This window comes from Pomacea canaliculata, linkage group LG3 (genome assembly GCF_003073045.1).
Source record: "Pomacea canaliculata isolate SZHN2017 linkage group LG3, ASM307304v1, whole genome shotgun sequence".
NCBI classification, from domain to species: Eukaryota; Metazoa; Mollusca; class Gastropoda; order Architaenioglossa; family Ampullariidae; genus Pomacea; species Pomacea canaliculata.
This window is the reverse complement of record NC_037592.1, coordinates 36,140,538-36,162,901: the sequence shown is the minus strand read 5'-3', so window position 1 is coordinate 36,162,901 and position 22,364 is coordinate 36,140,538. Positions and strand designations below refer to the sequence as shown.

Sequence of the window (22,364 nt, the reverse complement as noted above, 5' to 3'; positions counted from 1 at the left end):
GAAAGAGAGAAAGAGAAAGTGGAAACATGTCACTCCACTAGTTTCCTAGCTCTTTTTCTCTTCTATTTCCAACGGAAGCGACCAGAGTACATGGGCGGCTGACTCTGTTTGCAAATCCACAGTTCGATGCTGGCATTTTTGACATGATCGAAGTGATCGAAGAGCCAGCGTAGAAAATGTGCCACTCATATGCTATAGCTAGCAGCACCTGGGAATCAGTGGCTGTGTTAAATGAGTGAAATGAGCTGTAGCTTCGTTTAGTCGACAAGACTGATCAATCTCTTGAAGCGGATTTTGATCACTTCAAATTCTGTCATAAAACGAAAACCGTATACAGAAGAAACCAAGAAGCCTTTAAAAGTACTTTATAGCAAAATAGCATATTTTTTCGAAGTTATATAGCATTATATGCTACTACCAATGTACATTTTGTACCTATCATTGCTCCTCTGCAGTGGACCATAGAAATGTATTTAATACTGACTCAATGTACCTATAATTCCCACTGCAATGAAGCACTTATAGCGTTGATATACTGTGCTGCATCAATATCCAACATTTCAAGCACATCCTCCTCCAGCATGCAGGCATTTCGTGCCCAGTCTTCTTCAGCTGGATATGTAGGCCAAAAACAAAATAAATAATGTAGCAGCAGTGCCACCACCACCAGCAGAAAGGCTGGTCAGTGCAGCTACATAGTCAGGGTATTATTAGTAAAGATGGAATGCCGATGCAAATCTGGGGGCAATGTATACAATTTTCTTTAGACATTATATCTTCATCTTCTTTCTTCTTGTCTTCTTCGTGCATCAGGTTGCACATAAGGCCATATCTTAAGGCCATATATCTTCATCACTGAGGTCTAAATAAAGAATATTGAAAATATTTTAATTGAAGTGTGCGCATGAGCTCTGATGATATAATGCATACACGTGGGTGTTATTGCTTGTATCAGTGTTTTCTGACATACACTGATCTTATATTTTATTCCTCGTTAATATCAATATTTGCCACACATATATATATATTTGCACATAGTAAACTGCAGAATTCCGATTTCTTTGCACGTTGATTCTCAAACCTAATAACGATAGAAAAAGTTTGTCAGATTCACTTCATTGTAGTCATCACAGACCTTTATGAGTCTCTATGAAGTCTGTGGTAGTACTCTTCACATTCCGTTCGTTGTTTTCTAAGCATGCAGTGAGCGCGTATGCTAAAGCCGCGAAGTCCCTTTAAAAAAAAAAAAAAGCACACAAACTTACGGACATTTCCTTAACTCACAAGAGACAAGTAATATAAAACTTATGTTAAAGGCTACATTTGAAAATTATGCTATTATATATTAAAGATAAGAGAAAAAAACCCTTGATCCCACAAGTTCCTGAATCGAAGACTCAAAGAGTTTCGTAGCCATTGCATGGTTATCTCCCTTGAGCGTAACTCTTGTCGCGGAAAAAAGGTATTCTGACTAGTGTCATGGCTTCGTCTTTAAACAACTTTACTACTTTTCGATCATTTCATTGCATCACATAACAAGGGAATGGCGTGAGATCATAAGTTAACCTGGTGGACTATGGCAGCGACTGTTGACCCCTTTTCGTTTGCAACAGCCGAATTGTCGGAAGAATATGTTGGTTTTTTCCCACATCCCGACATTGTTTTCAGATATTTAGAAAATGTCAGTGATAAAACTGGAGCACAATTGTTGTTGGGTTTCAACAATACAGTCAGTCTCAAAGGCTCCTGGATGTCTTTGGGTAGGGTGCGCTCTTCCCTTACAGAACTTTTGGCATCCTACTCTGGTACAGACTACTCTAGTAGCCGCTTGGATAAAACAGACGAGGCTTTCCAAACATCTCACCATGTACAACAGTCGATTCCAAATGAGCACACGGTATGTGCGCAAACCTCAGCACTACCCCAACGAATTCAAGTCAGTACGAGTGTGCCTTCAAAGAATTTTCGGATTCGTTTCATCCACAAGAACATGCAGCAAAGACAAATCCAGCTGCCCAGAAAGTCTCACAAGACCAGGTATTTAAACCTCCAGAACCACTTGTTATGTACTCCGATCTGCAACTTAACCCAGACCCTGCTGCCAAAAACATTCCCACACTTGATAACATTGAGAGAGCTTTGAAGAATATGTATACAAAAAACAAATTTGCTACTTCAGCTGTAGCCAAGTTAATTCAGGCCAAAAAGACATCTTTCACAGAAAATGAGCCAAATAAAGTTTCTCCAATAGATGTTCCAAGTCATTTTGGAAGTTTAGAATCAGACCATGTTGATTCAATCATTCAATATGTTCCTGTTGGAATTGCTGAGAAAACCACCACAACATCAAAACATAATCCAGTGATTAAACAAAAAGAATATTCTAAAGAAATGCTGGAGAATGTGAAGAGTGAAGTTGAAGATAGTGGCACCAAAGGGGAAGAAATGCCTGTTCCTGTTTACAGTAAAGTTGAATTAAGTTTAAAAAAAGTTGACATTGATAATGCTGTGAAGATAGACAAAAATATTACAGCATCTAAAAATAAATTATATAAAGAAGAACTAAACACAGGTAATTTCAATGTGGAAAATAAAAAGGCATGCTTATCAAAGACCTCTAGTAAAAGTGGATCAGCACTAAACAGAGCAGATGAACAATTGACTGCACCTATTATGGGTAAATCAGAAAATGCAGATGATAAAAGTGATGTAACTCAAAATAACTCTATCAAGATCAAAAAGAAGGTTTTAATTGAAAAGGATAATGTGAATAAAGTTAAGCTTAGGAAGAGAAAAAAAAGGACTGTAAAAAAGAAAGAAAACCCAAATATAGCAAAGGTAGAAATAAGTAACTTCCCTCAAAAGAAGAAAAGAGGAAGACCTCCAAAACCACTTTCTCTTTCCTTGGAGGAAAAGCACTTTTTGTGTGACTTGTGTTCATATGTTACCAAAAATCACAGTGATCTGCACCGACACAAACTAAAGTCTCATCCGCGAAATGAGTATAAGTGTGAGGAATGTGGTAGAATGTTTGGATGTAGTAAGAATCTAAAACGCCATCTTGTAAGTCACAGAGGGGCAGAGAATGCATGTGACACATGTGGTAAGATGTATAAAAGCCGTCGATCCCTGGCTGCTCATTTGAAGACACATGCTGAAGGTTATGTGAAGCCTGAATTTCCTTGTGAATTTTGCAGCAAAGTTTTTAGCACAAAGTATGTTTTAGCACAGCATATTAAAGCAGACCATCTAGGCATGAAGCCTACATTCTTCTGTCCTGTGTGTGGCAAGAGTTTTACACAAAAACATTCCTATTTAGAGCATGCAAATATTCACTTAGGTGTGAAACCATATCAGTGTGAGATATGTGGTAAATCATTCTCATATGATCAAGCTCTTAAAGAGCACAAATATATGCATGATGAGACAAAGAGATTTGAGTGTCTTATTTGCCATAAAAAATTCCGTCAGCGCCGTGCTTTGTCCATTCATGTTAAGATTCACAGTGATCACAAGGACTATGTCTGTTCAACTTGTGGCAAAGGTTTCAGCCAGAAACAGGCAATGATCCGCCATGAACGGGTCCACACAGGACAAACCCCATTTCTTTGTGCAACTTGTGGTCGAAGCTTTGCTGATTCCTCTGTGTTAAGACGTCATATGATTTTTGTCCACAAAAAGAATTCTAAACTGCCTCCAAAAAATCAGGAAGCTATTTCGAATAATGCTACTTTTTCAGTGACACACATTCATGAAATAAAAGAATGCCTGCCACAGCAGTTTCCATCCCCAGTTATTCAAGAAAGGTCTACAGAACATACTCTGACACATTTATGAGAACGAGAATGCTGCATTTAGCCCATTATTTGTGTGCTGGAAGCAGTGATAGTTTGGACTACAGTCCTTGCAAACTGTGTAGTGCACGCCACATGTCTATTCACTTTTGAGTGATATATTGCTTTTCTATAGATTCAGGAAATTTTTTTCAACTGAAGTGTGCAAAGCATGTAATTATTTGTTTCACTCCTGGTAACCAATTCCTACCTTTGCAGGCCTGCAACTTTGATGTACAAAAGTAAAATGCAAATCATTCAAATTGTTATCCTGTTGCTTCAGAAATATTGTAATAGAACCCGTTTTGCTCTTTACAGCTCCATGACATTATGCAGTTTAAGAGATTTTTTTTTCCTCCATCCCATGTTCTTCTGGTCGTAATTTTTATCATGCATGATAGACAATTATGCTAATTTAAACTGCATTAACTTTTTTGTGGAACAATGTCGCAACAGTAGGTGATAACTACTTGGTGTATGTGTGTGAGAGAGAGAGAACACATCCGTGTGTTTTTAGATTCTTGAATGCAAGGTATGGTAGCTTAATACTAGTTTAGTAACTTTATGAATGTTCTGTTAACAAATAATTTTGCATTTAAAGTTACAGATGTGCAAATATTTAATATTAAGCCATACTTTGGCATCAAGATGTACCTCTTTCCAGAAACTGTTGCAATAACAATATTCCATTATTCTGCCTTGTTACAGTCTACCTGAATCATGCATACTTTCCCATGTTATAGCACCTGTGTATCACAGTGGTTCTCAAAGTGTGGTCCACGGACCACTAGTGGTCCGCAGGCATAAGTCAGGTGGTCCGCGGCTGAAGTCATCATATGTCAGCAAAGTGATGTTTAAAGTGATGCATTCCTCGCATAAACATTTTAATTACAAAGAACGAGGTACGTAGTTTTATGTCAACTTATTACTATATTACTGTCACAGAAGGACATTTAGTTTTGAATTGTAATGAAACAAATGCGGTAATTTAAATTTGAAATTCATAGTACAGAGTTATTTTTAGGGCTTGGTGGCCCGCCATAATTTTTACTTAAGTAAAGTGGTCCGCGGTCCGAAATACTTTGAGAACCTCTGGTGTATCAAACAGGTCAGCATAATGTAATGATAACAAACAGCAAGTACTGTAAAATAAACTACAGAATGAAATGAAAGTTTGGATTATTCTGGAAATTAAGCAAGCTTTATGTGGAATACAGACCAGCCTGCAATGATTGGCATCATGTATCTCCAGGAAGTTCAGTGAAAATATGTCAGACTAATCTGACTGATGCTGATGCTGAAAATGCCAACTTGTTTTTGACCTGACTACTGTACTTGTGTCTTTCTTAAATCTAGTAGCTGGTAAAGAGTAATACCAGGCTAAAGAGAGACAAAAGTTATGTCAGACAAATCAGCAACAAAATATTGTGCTTGTTCCAAATCTCAACTGTCTGATTCTCCACCAGCAAGTCAGCCATACGACATCACCTCACCACTGTCAGAAAACAAGGTGACCGTCACTCTTATCATCATTTGGTCATCATCATCAGAAGTGGTGATCATGCAATTTTGATGGTGTTGCCTGTGCCTGTCAGCTATAGACTGTGATAGGCAAAGGTCACAAATATACAGTGATTCTACAACTGTTTTTGAGACCAGCATCCATTCTTATTATATTTGTATTTTTCATTTTAGTAAAGCGCTTTGTGTGCGCTTTTAATGGTGGGAAAAATTTCTATACAGATAAACATTATTATTATTAAATTACCATACCATTGTTTTGTAATAGATGCTGCCTTCGTTCTTGGATCTGCCATGTTTCTTCAGAATTAGATTTTTCAGATCTAATCATATATTATCAGACACTCATTTATATAGCAAGACCTAGTAGTTTGTGTTGCATGGGAGGGTATTTAAAAAACCTTGTTTTTTTAAGCAGGACTAGGGCTATCAAGGTATATTAAAGTTTGACTATTATTTTTACACTATATTTACGTTAATACTTCATTCTGTATGAATCTTCAATCATGTCACAACTAAAGTTGAAATATATTGTATCATTTAGTGTTATGTTAAATGTAATGTTTTATAATGGCTTTAAAGGTATTTTTAAACATTTTTACACTGTCAAAACACCTTCCATTTTAAAACTTTTATACAGTGTTTGATTATCACTTTGGCAAGCTAAATTTCAGCCTTTCACAGAACTGTCTTGTGATTGAGAATAAAAGTTATCCTTAATACATGCTTGATATGCTGCTCACCGATTCAGTATCCTAGGCCAGAGTTAATAAACAATTGATAAAGAGTATGTGTTTGAATTATTCAGTGTAGCTGTATTTTTGGTAAACTCATAAGAACATTTATTTACTGATTCATTTGACAGAAATATACTTTTGTGCATGTTGGGGATTTGAAAGTGGGGCTAGAATAGTGACGAGTGATAAGGAAACCAAAATATCCAAAGAAAGGCCACAATAGCCAGCTTTGTTAACTGATAGAGAAGATCTGAATCCTCCCTGTGGATTTGTCCAGTAACACTGGACACTTCACAGCTGAACGATCACCACATCTCAACCAAGGGAACACGGCGTGAGTTTTACTATTCGCGCACTCATGTACAGCCCATGTACAGCCCTGTACAGCCATGTACCCATGTACAGCCCTGGAATCATACACCCATACTTGGATACGGGCTACAGTTGGAACTCTTTGGTTGGGCCAGCTTGTGGCAGCTTTGATCTGCAGGAGGCCAATGATGGTCCTGGCGGATCAGTAACAGAACTCCAAATTTACCAATTGATCCTTGCAGCTGCAATCGTCAATAGAGAAATCCCACAGCAGGACTTCGATGCATTATGTATCGTTCAGTCACTTGCTCTTGGACTAACTATATCTAGTTGCATGCATAATCTATGCTTGTCAAGTTTATGCATGAAAAGACTTAAAAGAAACGAAAAGATGTGAGCAGCAGTATCACTATATCCGTCCGAGATCGTGATCTCGAGGGACGAAATAAAAGTGTGTATGTGTGTAGAGGAAAAAGCAGGTACATGTATATATATTAATGCACTATTAAGTGCCGAGACTCGTTCCATCTTTACCATTGTCGAGTTTTAGCCGACTGTTTTTTTAAGGGTAAACTTAATTAGTGCAGATACTGAGGAGGCAAGAGCTGTGAATGTCAGCATGGAATTTGCACCCCCTTCCTCCAAAGCTGAGCATCTTTCTACGCCACTGTAGTGTTGAATTGCAGAAACACCAAGAAAAAATTAGGGGATTTTATTATCTTGTCGTTCATTCGTATTTGCCATGTTGTGTTCCGTTTGATGACGCTTGTGTTTTGCATGGTTGATTGTCCATTCATTTGTAATCTTTTACGTTCATCGCATTAAGTTCGCTCCATGCATCTACAAATTATTATTATTAGTATTTTTTTACAGTCCAACGGGCTGGGACTGTACAGCACACAATCCTCCTCGTCCAGCAAATACATTTTCTGGCCAAGTTACAGAGCGTCGACCGGATGATGGTCACAACACAATGCCTTTGCAAAGAGCAGATCAAAGGAAGGAGGTGAGAGACTGCCACCCGCTTGTAGCTAATGAGATAGACTTTCTCTTCTCCAATAAATTATTGTAGAGTGAGCACTACTGTCCATCCAATAGCATCCAAGAAAACCGTCTACGCTCTCTATATAGATCATCGACGGTCGCCGCCCACCCCCTCCTTCCGGAGCCTGGTGTTCCGTTCTCGATCTCCAGAACCCGTTGCAAACATGGGGAAATCAAGGACAGACGTCTTGTTTCAGTAGTTATTACACCGTACAGTTTTACCATTGGCGCCATAGTCATCAAGTGGTAGCAAATATATGTTTCGGCCTTCGGGAAACATAATTTCCAAGAGGTCTGGACATCGTATTGCAACTACGAAAACAAGACGCTTTTTCTTAAGCTCCTGATTTTGTCAAACGACTTATCACTCCCTTCGCTAACTACCGCCCCTGTTCGGGAGAGTTGGAACCGCAGTCAGTCCCTGAGGGTGGTTCGATCCTTGAGGCAAAAAACCCACCATACGTACGTGATCCCGGTGTGGCTGCGATCCACGTGGACGAAACCAAGTTGATCAAGACTGCGGTGCCATGTTATCGGGGTAGCCAGAGACTAAAATTTAATGGTCTCTGGAATGGCGTAGACACACGCGCGACTTAATTAGTCCTGCGGTACTTGTTTGGCTCTGTCCACCATCTTCGGCGGCAGAGGTTTTTACGCAATGATTCGTCCTTCCCAAGAACAGTTGCCTTTCTGGACTTACGTGTGTCTACCTAGCATTTGTTCATAGCCGGAGCACGTAGCCGTTGGAAATTATTTTTTCCTTATCCGTCTTCTATGAGGTAAGAGCATATCTCGCAAAATTAGTTCCTTCGTGCTATTTGCTTAACAACGCAAGGGAAGTAACTGCAATCAAAAGAACACGTACAAAGGGAACTCTCGTATTGACAAAAAAATATCTGAAGCATAACCAAGATGGCCACTACGCTACCCAAAACAAATGTCCTGTGTTATGTTTTTTTTTAAAAAACGTATTTAAGTGCGCTGAAGGAAAACAAAAAGTAAAACATGGCAGCTCTTGTTGATCCGTTTTCGTCCGCAACTGCAGAACTTTCTGACGACTATATCAGTTTCTTCTCAAATCCCGACATAGTTCCAAAGTACCTGGAAGCAATTTGTGATAAGACAGGTGTGCAGCTACTGACTGGCTACAGTGCAATCAGTATCAAAGGTTCTTGGGTATCTATAAATACAGCACATTCTTTTCTTTCAGAGTTTCTTACTTCCTACTTGAATTCTGATTTTTCGAAAAATCAAAATGGAAACAAAGACCAAAGTAATTCTTTGAAGGGGAATGATGAACGTTTTATTCCTGACGGAGAAACAGAAGACGATTTGAATGGATTTCACAAAAACGCAACGTTGAAACATGTGGAAAATAAAGATAATGCAGAAGGATTATCCGACTGGCACAAGTGGGCGTCGGATGTGTTACCTTTGATCCAACGCAGACGATCAAAGCATACCCATGTGTTTACTGCAACAAAGTGCGATGCTCAGAAAGCACCAGAGCCACTTGTTTTATATGCAGATATTCAGCCAGTCCCCAATCCTGCTGCCAGAAAATTGCCCACGCTCAATGAGATAGAACGTGTACTGAAAAAAGTGTATGAAAAAGATACAATTTCAGTAACACCTATCTCCAAAGTGTCTGCTTTGCCTCCTGATGAGAGCAAGGCTGTGGTGACTCAAGAACATCAAAGAAGTGAATCGGAATATATTCAAAATGAAAAAGATTTTCACATCAACATGATGAGCAGCCTGCACAGCTTTCAACATGTCTTCCACATACGTTAAAAGATGTGATGGTGTTGGAAGAAAATATGGCAGAGCCAGCAGAAGATCTTGTAAAGTGTCTGTCTGATCAAAAGAACAATCAAACATCACGAAGAGCAACTGAATATAATGCTAATAAACAGAAGCTCAAGCATCAGGCTGAGGATATAAGTATGGGTTTAGTAACTGATCAAAACAGTTATGTAAGAAAAAGGCTTCATCCTGATGAGGTAGGTGAACATGCTAAAGGTGAGCCATTAGCAGAGAAGAGTAATAATGGCAGGGAATGTTCTTTGATGAAAAGGGATAATAACCAGTTTAAGACATTACCAACCAACAGTTCATCAAACAGAAAGCACAAGTCATACGCTCAGCAGGCAGATTGCAGAGCACCATCTCCTAACAGAAAAACTCGACGTAAAGGTAGACCAAGAAAGAACACTGATTATACCACTAGAAAGAAAAGTGAGGGAGCACCCTCAGCATCCAAAGAAGGGAGAGTAGATAAAACTGCAAAACAAAAAGCAAAGTCAGTTCTGGTGGAGTTAAATGATTGTCCAAATAAAGATCACAATCCTGTGAACAGTGTAATTCAGCTGGTGTCAAAGAAGAGAGGACGGCCCCGGTCTAAGTCGGATGCAAAAGCAGAAGATAATTTTACATGTGACAAGTGTTCATTTGTTACTAAGAAGCATAGTCATCTGCGACAGCACAAAAGAAGAGTTCACATTACAAAAGAATTTAAGTGTGACAAATGTGGCAAGATCTTTGGTTTTGGCAAAGATCTGAAGCGCCATCGTAAAACCCACCAAAAGGCAGAAAACTGCTGCAGTGTTTGTGGTAAGATGTACAAGGGAATTCGTTCTCTAGAAGAGCACAAAAAAACACATGCTGAAGGTTACATCAAACCAGAGTTTCCTTGTGAATTTTGTAGTAAGATTTTTAGCACCAAGTATGTACTTGCATATCATATAAAGTCTGATCATCTTGGTATGAAACGCACCTACCTTTGTCCAACTTGTGGAAAGAGTTTTTCTCAGAAAAATTCTTATCTTCAGCATGCCAATGTTCATATGGGTATAAGACCTTATCAGTGTGATGTGTGTGGCAAATCCTTCTCTTATGAAAAATCACTTAAAGAACACAGGTATATGCATGAAGAAGACAAGCAGTTTGAGTGTCCAGTCTGCAAGAAAAAGTTTCGACAGTCATCGGGTGTAGCAATACACATGAAAATCCATAAAGAGCGTAAAGACTATGTGTGCTCAGCTTGTGGGAAAGGATTCAGCCAGAAACAGGCTTTGATCCGCCATGAAAGAATTCATGCAGGTGAAAAACCTTTCACATGTGGTGTGTGTAAGAGGAACTTTACAGATTCCTCAATACTTCGTCGTCACATGATACTTATTCACAAGAAGGATCCAAAGAAATGGAGGGAAGATACCATATCAAATGTGTCACGTCGGACAGACTTTTTCATTAGCGTACTAAATGAGCATGATGAGTCTGCAAATGGTGGTGAGCTACTTAGTAGAGGGACTCCCCAGCCGACACTGGGTGAAGACATGGCTATCAGTGATGTCGATAACGAAAGTACTGGGGGAGAAAATGAAGATAATTTGAAGCTTATGCCTGAAAATCTTGATCACCAGCAGTTGGTGGAGAGTTCTGCAGCAGTTACTCCTGAACTTTGCAAATCTACAGAGCCATTTGCTCAGAATCCACCATCTGTATCCAGCGATCTGGCCAGAGTAATGCCTGTACCTCTGAGCTCTGTATCCGAGGAACCCAGCATTATTTTGCATGTTAGCAATAATTCAGCTTCCTCCCTTAACCATGAATTTGGCAGAGATCTCATCCAGCCTCTAGACATGTCTGCCCCAGCACACACTCAAGTGTATGATCAGATTGCGGATGCAGTTTCAGCAGAACTTCCATCCCTGTCAGCAGGGGCCATTTTGAAATTTGAGGACAATTCATCAAGATTGTCTTCTGGTCATTCCAGAACAGTATCTGTTCCTCTGAGGTCTGTTATAGATGATCCCATTTCTATCTTGCCCATCACACATAATCCAGTCTCTTCCTATAGCCACGTGCCCCTCAGGGATCTTACCCAGCCCCTTGATATGTCAGCACCAGGTCTGAGCCAGGTCTCGGGGCACAACAGCCATCATTTTTCTACCTTTGGATTTGGGGACCATCGCTTGCAGCCGTCTGACCTCTACCCTCCTGAGATGCAAATTGTGTCGGCTGGACTTCAGATGCCTTACTCTAGCATGCTGAGCCATGGAAGCATGGCAGGGTACTATCAACCTACCGTGGTAATGGTGCCTGAGACAGTAAACACTGTTAGTTATCATGCGGGAAGCATAAGCATTAGTAGTTCTTCAGAACTGTCTTCTAGCCCAAAGTATGAACAGATGGCACCTTCCCCAGCAATGCAACAGGTTCAGTATTCACCCAGCAGCACTCCACAGTTATAGGCCTAAAAGTTATGATTGTGCAGCATTGTTTGATGATAATGAAAATAAATACTTCTGCATGAATGTTTTATGTGCCACTGTAAGTGCATCTGGAACTTGTTCTATTCTAGCTTATAGTTTTTTTTAGTTGTGGATTTTTTTTTTTTTTGGTTCCTGGTTGGAGTTGCATAACATTTGTTAGGTTTTGCTAGAAGATTCAGGTGGTATAACTTGCTGCATTTAGAACTTTGGTTTAATTTTATTCCTGCTTATATTTTTTGGTTCATGAAAGTAAGTTATGAAATATGTGTACATAGATGATTATATACAAGCTTTATAAATTCCTATGAATGAAATGGGAATTTTTGTCTTTTAAAATGACATATCAAATTTTAAAATAATTTCAAGTGAAATCTTGTTTAAAAGTAATTAAGGATTTTCATGAAGGCCACAGTTTAAAAAAAACAAAAAACCTCCTGTTGTATTGCTTATTTCAATGTGTTTTGCTTATGGTGCATCTAGGATCTTCATTATGAATGACTGGAGTGATCTGGAGTCGATGGTCACGTAGCAACCAGAATAGTCAATAGCAGCCAGAAACTAGGAAAGAACCATAATCTTGAGGTTTGCCTTTACAATCAACATGTACAGTAAACTACATGTACTTTTAAGTCCTTCTCCCATGATTAGAATTAGAAATGAAGTGCTTTTATACTCATTGTATTTTTGATGGTATATAAATTTATTTTTTATATAGGCATGTTTACTTATGATATGAAATTTGTGATTTTTCATAAGAAAATGTGATTTATTCTGAATCAGAAAGTATAATAAGCAATTTTTTTGTTATAAACATTTCAGGTTTTTTCTTTTTAAAAAAAGTTGGTGTATTTTCCAGATAAATCAAATGACTGATAAATTTTTCTAGTTATGAGTGTCATCCTGCCTCTTCTGATCTCACAAGCGTGCATGGTTGATCCTTTTGGGTTCACTTTAACTATAGGAAATTTTTTCTTCTTCTAACATTTGTACAGATCAGAAGAATGCATTCTTTTATTGATTTTTATAAAATTAATCAACAAAGAGGTGAAGTATTGGGTCTGGACATGCATGCACTTTTCTTCCTCTAAGATGCATGGGACAAAGTGATTTATCATCAATGTGATGACATTACTTTCATACAGTTTGGATTGTACAATATAGTTTACAAAGTAAAGCTTTTAATAAGGCTGTCTTCACTATGCAAATAATTCATCAATACTGTTGTCACTATTAATGCTATTGGTGCCACAAGCATATAATATTTTTATTACTGATAAACTCAGTCTAAAACTAAAAAACCCGTGTTATATTTGTCTTTTGAAATATTTGGAGTTTTATTGAACATTCACACAAAGCACATTTTTTTGTTATTCTGCAGACTTCCTGACAAAAATTGCGAAATAACCTTTCTCTTTGTCACTTTTTCACACCAATCACCTATAGATTTAATAAACATTTTTGTATTCTTTTATTGTCACCATAAAGATACAATTTGTGATCATATCACAGTGCTTTAAATGCATGGATCAAGTATCACATTTTCCTCAGTACTACACACCAATTGCCCTGATCATAGTAACTTTTTTCAATGATGCAACCATTCACTCCAGCACAAAGTTTCTCCAGTTCACCCTCTTCAAAAACATGATAAAACCGATGTAGGGTTTCATGTGATGATGTGCTATTTGTAAGTTCTTGCTGCCCTTTTTTCACTCTTGCTTTCTGTAACTGCCATGGAACAAGCACGTCCTGACTTTTAAAATCAGTCCTGTTTATGTGCACTTGCAAGATAGAAGTCTTTTGAGTATCAGGAAATCTGTTGTTCATGGCTCCAGGAACAGATGTCAAATGCTGATTTCCACGATCACCAGTATCTGCTATTTTGCTTTTTTCAGCTGCTGAAACACTTACCTCACCTTCCACATTATTTTCTGGCTTGGGTGTAAAATGTGAAACAATTTTCACCCCAGCATCATTACTGCACATCATGCTCAACTCTTCCTGTCCACTATCATCTCCATGGGGCAGCTCTTTGTGTTGTTTGCTGTCAGAAGGTTCTTGAGGGGAAGAGCATTCTTGTATAGGCTGTTTATTCTCTTTCAGGTATTTAGACTTGCATCTGTCTTTTTCTTGCTCTTTGGCCCACACATAGATGAGGACACTACCACCAGGTCGAAGAATTCGAATTAATTCCTGTACTGCCTGCTTGCGCCTGTTCTAATTAAGTAAAGATCAAAGGACTGCTTTAAGATTCATTGACTTTCAGACGTTTCTACAACAGACCTTATAAATAACATCCCAGTTTTTATTTATCTGTGAAATACAAACACTTTTAACTTCTTTTTCAAAGAACATTGACTCTGAAGAAACCTTATAATCTATTAATTCTTAAACAAATAGCAATAGTTCTCTTAAAGCTTTACTCTAAAATGAAAAAAAAAGGTTACCTCAGTGGACAAATGGTGAATAACTGCAATACACAGTCCCACATCCACAGCACCATCTCTGACAGGAATAGCCCTCACATCAGCCCTGAATACCTGGAACCTCCGCTCTCTGCAGATGGCAGCAAGCTTTTCACTCCTATCAGATCCAATCTTCAAAACAACCAGCCAAGCAAAAGCAAAATTGTAGTGATGCACAGAAAAAAAATGTCAAAGCAATAGCAAATGGGTGAACAGCAAGCTTCAAACTATTAAAACTTCTCCCTCCCATGCAAACAAGAGCAAAAATCATCTCATGTACCAGTTCCTCTAAACTAAGATGATGTTAATGAATCTATCTTCTGCAATGAAAATATCAAGATAGACAATAAAGTATTTCCCTATAGAGGATGGTTAAACAAAGGAATATAAGCAATAAGACATGTACTTAAAAGAAATGGGAACTTCTTTTCATATCAAGCTTTTATAAGTTTGTTTCTTATATGGGATGTATGCAAGCTATCAAGAAACATAAGTTACTTGGTAAAAAAACATATTTACTCATGTAAAATGATAAAAGACAAAACATCCGTTTATTCATTCATAAAAAATCTTGAAAAACAGACACAAAATTGAAAAAATGTAATGCATTTATGTCTATGCAATGTCAAAAATCTGAGGATCATTGGTCTCCTAATCAAAATCTGGTAGATTGATTTTCAAGTTACATGCTTTGATGATTTCTTTATACCATATGCACCTATCAAGCCATATCTATTGTATAAACATGCTAGTACTGTCTTCATGCATGTAAAGGAAGACTGCTCTCCCTCTAATATTTTTGTTTCACTTTACATAAAATGTATCCCTAGTAACTGAGAATTATATTGTATAAATGTAAAGAAAAACCACTCTTAATAAGACATAATGTGTGGTACTGTTAAGAAAACCACTCTTAATAAGACATAATGTGTGGTACTGTTAAGCTTCCACTGTCTCTGATACTCAGTTCTCCAGTGAATGAGACACTTTTAGTAGTTTGAAAATTAGTATTATTTTTAAACCATAAAGCATCATTGTTTTATGGCTGTAGCTGTCTCTGCACCATGTTAAGGCCATTATTATCATGCAACTTTTGTACTTTGTATGTGGTCTTTACTCCCTGTAATTGTTATGTACCAAAATATAGTCATGAAATAAACTGTTTAAAAAAAAGGCAGCAAGGAAGAGGAAATGGATACCATCCTCATAACAATCAGCACCGAGATAAGTGAAACTCTAACACCTCAATCCCACCCCCCTACAGCCATAAAGTAGCACACTATGTCTACTTTTTTATTTTTTTTTTTCCTTTTTTTTACCTCAAAGATGTTCTTGTTAATACCAAAGTATTTCCCATTGCCACAGCCAGTATCCATAAAAAGAGAACCTGGCTCTTGAGCCAAAAGAAACTGTGCAATTTGTGGCCAAGGCTTGTAGCGGGTGTCACTAAAATGAGCACCAATCTGTTCGTAAACCTGTAAAACAAAGATGGCAGTAAACAAATCATGTGATATTTCTTCGTTTTCTGTCAACCAGATGGTATGAACAGATTCATGGAGGATATATGTTACATCACTGGCTTAATAACATCTCAGTATGGAATGATAGTAATAAAAAGCGCACAATAATTTTGCAAATATTTTCATAAAGGTGAAATAAGAAGCAAGTCACATCAGCCTTCACAAACTTATTATACCTGAACAAGTACCTGGAATTTCTTCTTGTTTATTTGTTTCTTTGTAGGAAGGGATAGGGCTGGTGGTGAAAATGAGAATAAGAGTCTACTTACTGTAGTTACATATCTGAGACAAATATCAGGTGAAAAATAGCAGGTGAGAAATCTATAAGCACCTGATGGACGTGTTGATTTTCAAGAGCCATAGCTTGTCTATCTGTTGTTGGCAGAGAACTGAAAAATGGTATCATTTTTCATGTTATTACAGAAACAAAATCTTTTTTTTTAAAAAATCTCTAGGCTAATAAAATACTTGTAACTTCATAGAAGCTTACATAAGCAAGAATACTTCAAGATTTTGGAAAACAGGAATATCTTTTCTGAAAAGAGTAAAACCTGAGCAAGTAACAGCCTTTCAGAGTAGGGTCTTTTTTTTATTTTTAATTCATAAACTAATGATAAGAGCTAAATAACTGCAGTCATATAATTGCATTCTTCATATTCAGTAGAGGCTTATTTTTTCCCTCACCATAATTCATTTTTCTTGAGGATAACTCCTGAAACCAAAATGTGCAGATAATATGAGTACTAAAAATGGTTTTCTTTCACACAAAAAAGAGTACATTCATTATCGTGTATATTGTTCCATATGTTCTTGCACACAATGTTTGACAATGAAACTTATTCGATGATCATGGATATCAACTGACTGTTTTCTGAAGATAAAGGTCAGTGTCAAAGTATTTCACCAGCATACAAAAACCAATGTTTATGTATGTTTCCTATGCCATCACCACCACCATCTCCTTTAACAAAGTTCAGATTTTTAAAATTATTTTTCTAATAAAAGAAATCATTTTTAATGTAGCCTCTGCTTTTCTTCTGCTGATAGTCTAAAAAAAAACAAAAAACAAAAAAACTAACAGAATATTTGACATAATTAATTCTTTAAAGATCTGTTGATTGCTAACCATATGATTAAGAAAGAAACTCTGAACAGTAAACAGTTAATGTAACACACATTCTTAAAAGGGGACTGCTAAACTGTAGTTCTACTCTTTGTTGGCAATGACTCTGAAGTCCTACAGATTTTCAATGCATTCACTTTCACAACATAGCAATCATGGTAGAAAATATTAATATTCTATAATTATTTAAACATCTCTTTTCTAACCAGCAGTTGGTGACAGTTTTCTGAAGGTGAATGATGTCCTTGTTTCTCGAGCTACTAATGTCAGTCCCCCTGATGCCAAAGAAACAATATCTGTTTTTCTGGGAGTGATGCCATGTGACCAGATAAAACGTGACTCTCCACACATCACTAACAAACTTCGTCTTGGCAACAACACAGAAATACATCGCCCATCAGGATGCCGAAAGTCCATAATGACCTGTAAAACAGTTTAAAATTTCTGTCCTTTAAAATTTTTTTTAAATGTTCGCTCAGCTTTCAAGATACTACAGTCATATACAGATATACAAATATATCTTAGCAGACAGTATTTCTACCTTCAGTTTACCAATGAAGGTGGTAAGATTATAAAATCTTTCAAAACTAACATTATTATTCCATCATGGTCATGGAAAGTCACAAATTATAGTTTTAATTTTAATTCAAACCTGCACATAAAAATACGCTTATGTAAAAAAATTATATATACAGTCGGAACTTGCTAAGTCGACCTTCCCTATGTTGAATTACTTATTAGTCCCTGGCTGAATTCCCATAAGACCAATATATTTTAGATCTCAAATCGAACACTTTTCAGCCCCCAAACTCTGTTAGTCAAATTTTCTAAGGCCTTTATACTATTATTCTGGGGCTACATTTCAGAACATGTGTGACAGAAAACCAAGAAAACAGATGCAAATTATTATCTTAATGCATTCCACAAGGGATTAAGCAACTCTCTGAGGGTAGGACATTTATTTGATCTGGACAAAAAAAAAAAAAAAAATGGCTGGAAGAAGGGGAACTAATCCAGATCTCTTGGGGGCTCTGACTCTTGAATCATAACCAACCAGGTGGCATCTGGCATTCCCAAATTGTCTCAAGAAACATTTCAACCCATTTTCCCTTCACCTTTGTCAGTCTCTTATTGGTAGGAGGCTTAAACAGTGTTTGCATCAGTGTTGTTTTCTATAGTCTCCCGAATGGTATGTACCACAAAAATGGCAAGTGGTGTCAGCTCAAAATATTGTTGGTGTTTGAGTTCAACAGCTAAGTCCAACTATATATATATATTTACCTGTGATCCACAACTGAGAGATACAATTCCATCTTCAAATGCTGAAGGTGTGTCCACATGTGGAGGAATACCTGGGCATAGAAGTCTGACACTATTGTGCAGCTAGTGCTTCACATACCTCCAAATGCTAGTGTACACTTTTATCCAGTTTCACTGTTACAATATGAAGCAATCTTTGGTTTAATTGTTCACAGAAGCAACAGTACAGAATTGTTTAGCAAGTTTTTATTAACTCATTTTTCTCAACCATTTAATCTCAAATAAAAATAAATTATTTGACATACAAAATATAATTATTTTTAAATGTATTCTTCCTGTATTCCCTTTGCATTATTTTTTTCTAAAAGGAACACTTAAAGTGGCTTTTTTTCTCTTATATTTATGATCTTTAATTTTCAAGTTATCTTAGGTAGACCTGCACTGATATCTTTTTGCTGTTTGTGCAAGTTCCAGACAATTCAATTTCAGACATAAAATAAGAAAGTGTGCATGTGAAGGATAACAGATTTGGTGTGCATGTGAACTAACACCAATTCAGTATGCATGAGAATGACAGCCTCTTTAAAAACCTGATAAAAATATATTCCACTCTAGTGACTCTACTCACTTTTTGTCTCTGAATGACAATCAACTTCAGCCTACAGATCCCTTATGCTTAAATCAACTATTCCATTACACACAGGGCATGGATTTCTGGAGGTCAGTTTTCATGAAAATGTGCTCACTTATAAAATATCAATAAATACCTCTGTGTTTTTAAGTAGATAAAGCTATATGTGCAACTATGTAGTCCAAAAGAATTTAGTCCTATACTGCTTGTTGGTTTAAACAAATTCGCCAAGGCCAGCTCAGTGATCATTTTCAAATCATTTATCAGTGATCAAATAATATAGCAACATGAATGTTATATACATGTATATCAAATATTTTACCTTGACCAGCAAGGTACTGGTTGACTGTGAGCTGATCAGGCATACAAGCAATAAGTTTGCTGTCCAAGGCCTGCTTTAAGAACTCATGACAAATTTCAGGTATCCCCTCTTTAAGCGGTTTTCTTGGATCAACGTTGTTGATTTCATAATTGAACTCATAGCCATAGTGTTTGACTTGTCTATGCTTCAGTGATGAACCAGCTGAAAAATCAACAATAAAGAAGCAAGCTAAAATGTATACTTTTCATGATTTAAAAAAAAAAAAAAACAACCCAAAAGATATCTTTCTGATAAATTCAATATTATCCTCTGAAATGTTAAAATGTACATACTTAATTAACTGCATTCATATATATCATTTTAAATACCTGCTGTGGAAAAATGCAAAGTATTTAAATTTGATGTGCAAGATATGACTTTATAACAGTTAAAGAAGAGAAAAAAGCATGTTGAATGCTTGTTCTTATTTAAAGGAAAATAGACAAACAATGTGTAAATACCATCTCTGGAATCTCCATCAAAGTTGATGATTTTGAGAAGCTCATGCTCCATATCTGCTGTGATGAAATCTTTAACCAATACAAGTCCCGAAGGCAAATCAGTCACAGGGCAGACATAAGAAGCAGCTATGTCAACAGAAAAAAACCCCCAAAAAAACAATATTCAATGAATCTAAATTAGTCAAAGACATGATTTTAATTCTGAAACCAGTATAAAGTGCACACCATACTCATTTGCTCATGAAATGGACAAAATGACAAAGATGCATCATTATAGTGTATGTGTCTGAGAAAGTGTGAGGATGCAAATGAAACTTTCTTTCAGTATTTTCAGATATCGACCTGAATTATTTTTTCGGTATAATCCCACATGCACACACACAAAAACACAAAATAGAAATTCATTAACACCAAAATTACTCACCTTGTGATACAAAAAATGGATAGAGTACAACATTTTGTGAAGGATCTATTCCCTCCCGAAGCAGATACCCAGTTGTTTTTTTTTTAGCATTAAGTGAACTGTCACAATTATCAAAACACACAAAACAATAAGGTTTTCTTGGAATCATGATGATATCCTGCACACAGCCATACTGGCTGAATATCTCCAGAATATCTTCTCTGCTCACACTGTTTCCTAGACCTCCATTCTGCACACACAGTATCTGTGAAAAGAAAGAAAAAAATGAAACAAGAAATGTTTTTTTTGCATGAAATGTGTTAATTAAATGCCATGACATCAAGTTTTTATCAATAAATTATTCATCATTATTATTATAAATATACTAGTATTATAATATTAATAAAATTCTTAAATAGTACTATCGCCAAAAAAAAGGGGGGGGGGGGAGGGTTAACTATTATAGCTTTCCCTTGCAACTTTGGACCTGCTCTCTCATCAACAATGCTGCTGCTGACAGTAATATAAATATTGCTGTAGTGTGCAATTGCACATAGCTCTTGTCATGTTCTCCAGGAATGCAAAGCTGATACATTAGGAATACCAAATGTAAATGCTAACAACTGTGTTATACTCCCTGACAAGGCTACTGCTGACACTTTCAATAACTTGCTACTACATTATCTGAGAACAGTTTATTATCAGTCCTGTTATCTGTCCTGCTCTGTCATTTAGCAGAACAACCCACAGCTTGTAAACACTTAGGAAATTTGATGTATTCAGGTTAGCCCTTTAATTCCCACTGCCAGTCAAAACTTCCAGGTCAGCAATACCCAAAGTATGCCTCATCCATCTATGATTCACATTAAAAAATAGAAAAAAATGTAACCTTGACAACAGGTGTGCTATCAATCATGGGCACGTACACGTCAATTATCTCTATGCATTTGTCCTGATTCCATTTGATTGTACCATGTGTACTTTAATGGTGAAGCTGGAAACACTTCTGATTGTTTTAGTCAAATTAGGAACATAGACTATGAACTATAGTCAACAGCTGTTGTTTAAGGCGGTTCATGTGCCCACGTTTTTTATCAATCGAAATTTTACTATACAATATTTCTTCCTATATAATATTACAAAGTCACACAAAAGTAAGCATTGCACAATCCAGCTATAAAGGACCAACGATAATTGTATTCTTACCTTTGTTGGGTTATCATATATTATGAGATTTTCAGAAGTCTCAAGATATTTTCGACACCGCAATACTTTTTTATTCAGCTTTCTACAGGTTTTGTAAGTCAAGTTTACAGGAGTGGACGCTGCCATGTTGGAAATAGCTACGGACAACAGCAACAAAATTTCTCATCGGTTTTAGTAGATATGCAAAGAAAAACTACACAGAATAGTGTCGAGCAAAGTTATTAACACTTTCGTTATATTTTCTGAGAATTTTATTTTACAGTAATGAATTAGGAAGTGCCATCGTAATATTTAAGTCCTTAGAGACTAGACTGACGTCAGAAGCGGCTTGCAAGAAAATGGCGTTACGTTGTATTGGTGTGGAAGCTGCAAAGACATGGGAAAAGACTGGAAGAACAGACTTGTAAGTGGGATCAGTGGTTGCTGTACTTCAGCAAATGATTACCAGAGTAAATAATTTAAGGGTGGCAATTATGCTAGGCATTTGTCAGTCGTTAACTGCATTCCCAAAATTTGTTGTGTCGTCCGAAGTTTTTGTCAGTCACGTTTGGTTTGGGTTTGTTTGGGCAGACAAATTTTTTTTAAATACACAAGCAGCTGCAAACAAACTACAAAACCCTTAAAAATTTCGATGATAATCATTGGAAACTGCATACAATTCATCAGATTTACTCGTAAAGACGGGAATCCCAAACATGGTTCCTAAACTCTTTGGCGCCTTTCAAAAGCTTACAGTTGGTGTAGAACACAAATCTGTGGTCAGAATAATGTGCAGACGACTCATTTTGTATAAAGGAACAAAGAAGACCAATAAAAATGGACGTTTTACAGTATAGTAATGTATTAAAGAAATATCTAGTCAGACTTCCTACCATCCCATTGCTCTGTGTGTGTGTGCATGCAAGGAAGTGGTAGGGTTGTTATGTTAACTAGGTAGAAATATTGTATATTAATATAAAGTAAAATCATAGCGTAAGTGAAAAAAATGAAGCAGTCAAGCAATCTAGAGTTCATTTTTTTCAAAGAAAGAACTCTGGAAAGCATTAGTGGCTAGCATTTTAATGCTTAGTTTTCTTTGCTATGCATCCGGGTGTCAGGCTTTTATCATGCTTCCACTTCAATGCTCATCATGCATATGCGTTTTTAAACCATGCAGTACTATCAGATTAGGGATGGGCCTAATTACAAAACAGCATTGTCTCTCCACATT

At 36.9% G+C, this 22,364-nt stretch overlaps 4 protein-coding genes across 5 annotated transcripts in view; 3 read left to right on the top strand and 1 right to left on the bottom strand.

The window, feature by feature from the left end:
• Positions 1-1,454: 1,454 nt before the first annotated feature.
• On the top strand, positions 1,455-4,714 carry LOC112560881 (zinc finger protein 2-like). Its single transcript, XM_025232986.1, has one exon. It carries the CDS (start codon positions 1,900-1,902, stop codon positions 3,835-3,837), a length of 1,938 nt encoding a protein of 645 aa, XP_025088771.1. The 5' UTR covers positions 1,455-1,899; the 3' UTR covers positions 3,838-4,714.
• Positions 4,715-6,882: 2,168 nt separating this feature from the next.
• LOC112560886 lies at positions 6,883-13,022 on the top strand. The gene is given in 2 exon segments (XM_025232997.1): positions 6,883-9,238; positions 9,241-13,022. Coding segments are annotated over 2 exon segments (3,249 nt in total). The 5' UTR covers positions 6,883-8,452; the 3' UTR covers positions 11,704-13,022.
• A 151-nt stretch (positions 13,023-13,173) lies between these two features.
• LOC112560879 (alkylated DNA repair protein alkB homolog 8-like) lies at positions 13,174-21,434 on the bottom strand. The gene is made up of 11 exons (XM_025232983.1): positions 21,155-21,434; positions 19,970-20,213; positions 19,546-19,671; positions 19,046-19,246; positions 18,114-18,184; positions 17,039-17,255; positions 16,394-16,421; positions 16,041-16,098; positions 15,509-15,664; positions 14,172-14,321; positions 13,174-13,941 (listed from the first exon to the last, which is right to left on the bottom strand). The coding sequence occupies exons 1-11, from the start codon at positions 21,278-21,280 to the stop codon at positions 13,258-13,260; spliced, it is 2,061 nt and encodes a 686-aa protein (XP_025088768.1). The 5' UTR covers positions 21,281-21,434; the 3' UTR covers positions 13,174-13,257.
• The window catches only part of LOC112560878 (THO complex subunit 2-like), a 39,701-nt gene continuing 38,770 nt past the window's right edge, over positions 21,434-22,364 (top strand). Inside the window, exon 1 of one of the 2 annotated variants that reach the window (XM_025232982.1) lies at positions 21,434-21,557. In XM_025232982.1, coding sequence (XP_025088767.1) covers positions 21,493-21,557 — 65 coding nt within the window. In that variant the 5' untranslated portion in view covers positions 21,434-21,492. The remainder of the gene's footprint in view (positions 21,558-22,364) is intronic. The other variant, XM_025232981.1, reaches the window with a different exon arrangement.

Excerpts from the sequence above, each read along its gene's own strand:
- LOC112560881 (XM_025232986.1), top strand. The coding sequence starts at position 1,900 with ATGTGCGCAAACCTCAGCACTACCCCAACGAATTCAAGTCAGTACGAG.
- LOC112560879 (XM_025232983.1), bottom strand. The coding sequence starts at position 21,280 with ATGGCAGCGTCCACTCCTGTAAACTTGACTTACAAAACCTGTAGAAAG. Across the intron at positions 18,185-19,045 it reads CCAGTACCTTGCTGGTCAAG|GTATTCCTCCACATGTGGAC; the intron begins GTAAAATATTTG and ends TTCTATGCCCAG. Across the intron at positions 16,099-16,393 it reads CTCAAGAAAAATGAATTATG|TTCTCTGCCAACAACAGATA; the intron begins GTGAGGGAAAAA and ends ACCATTTTTCAG.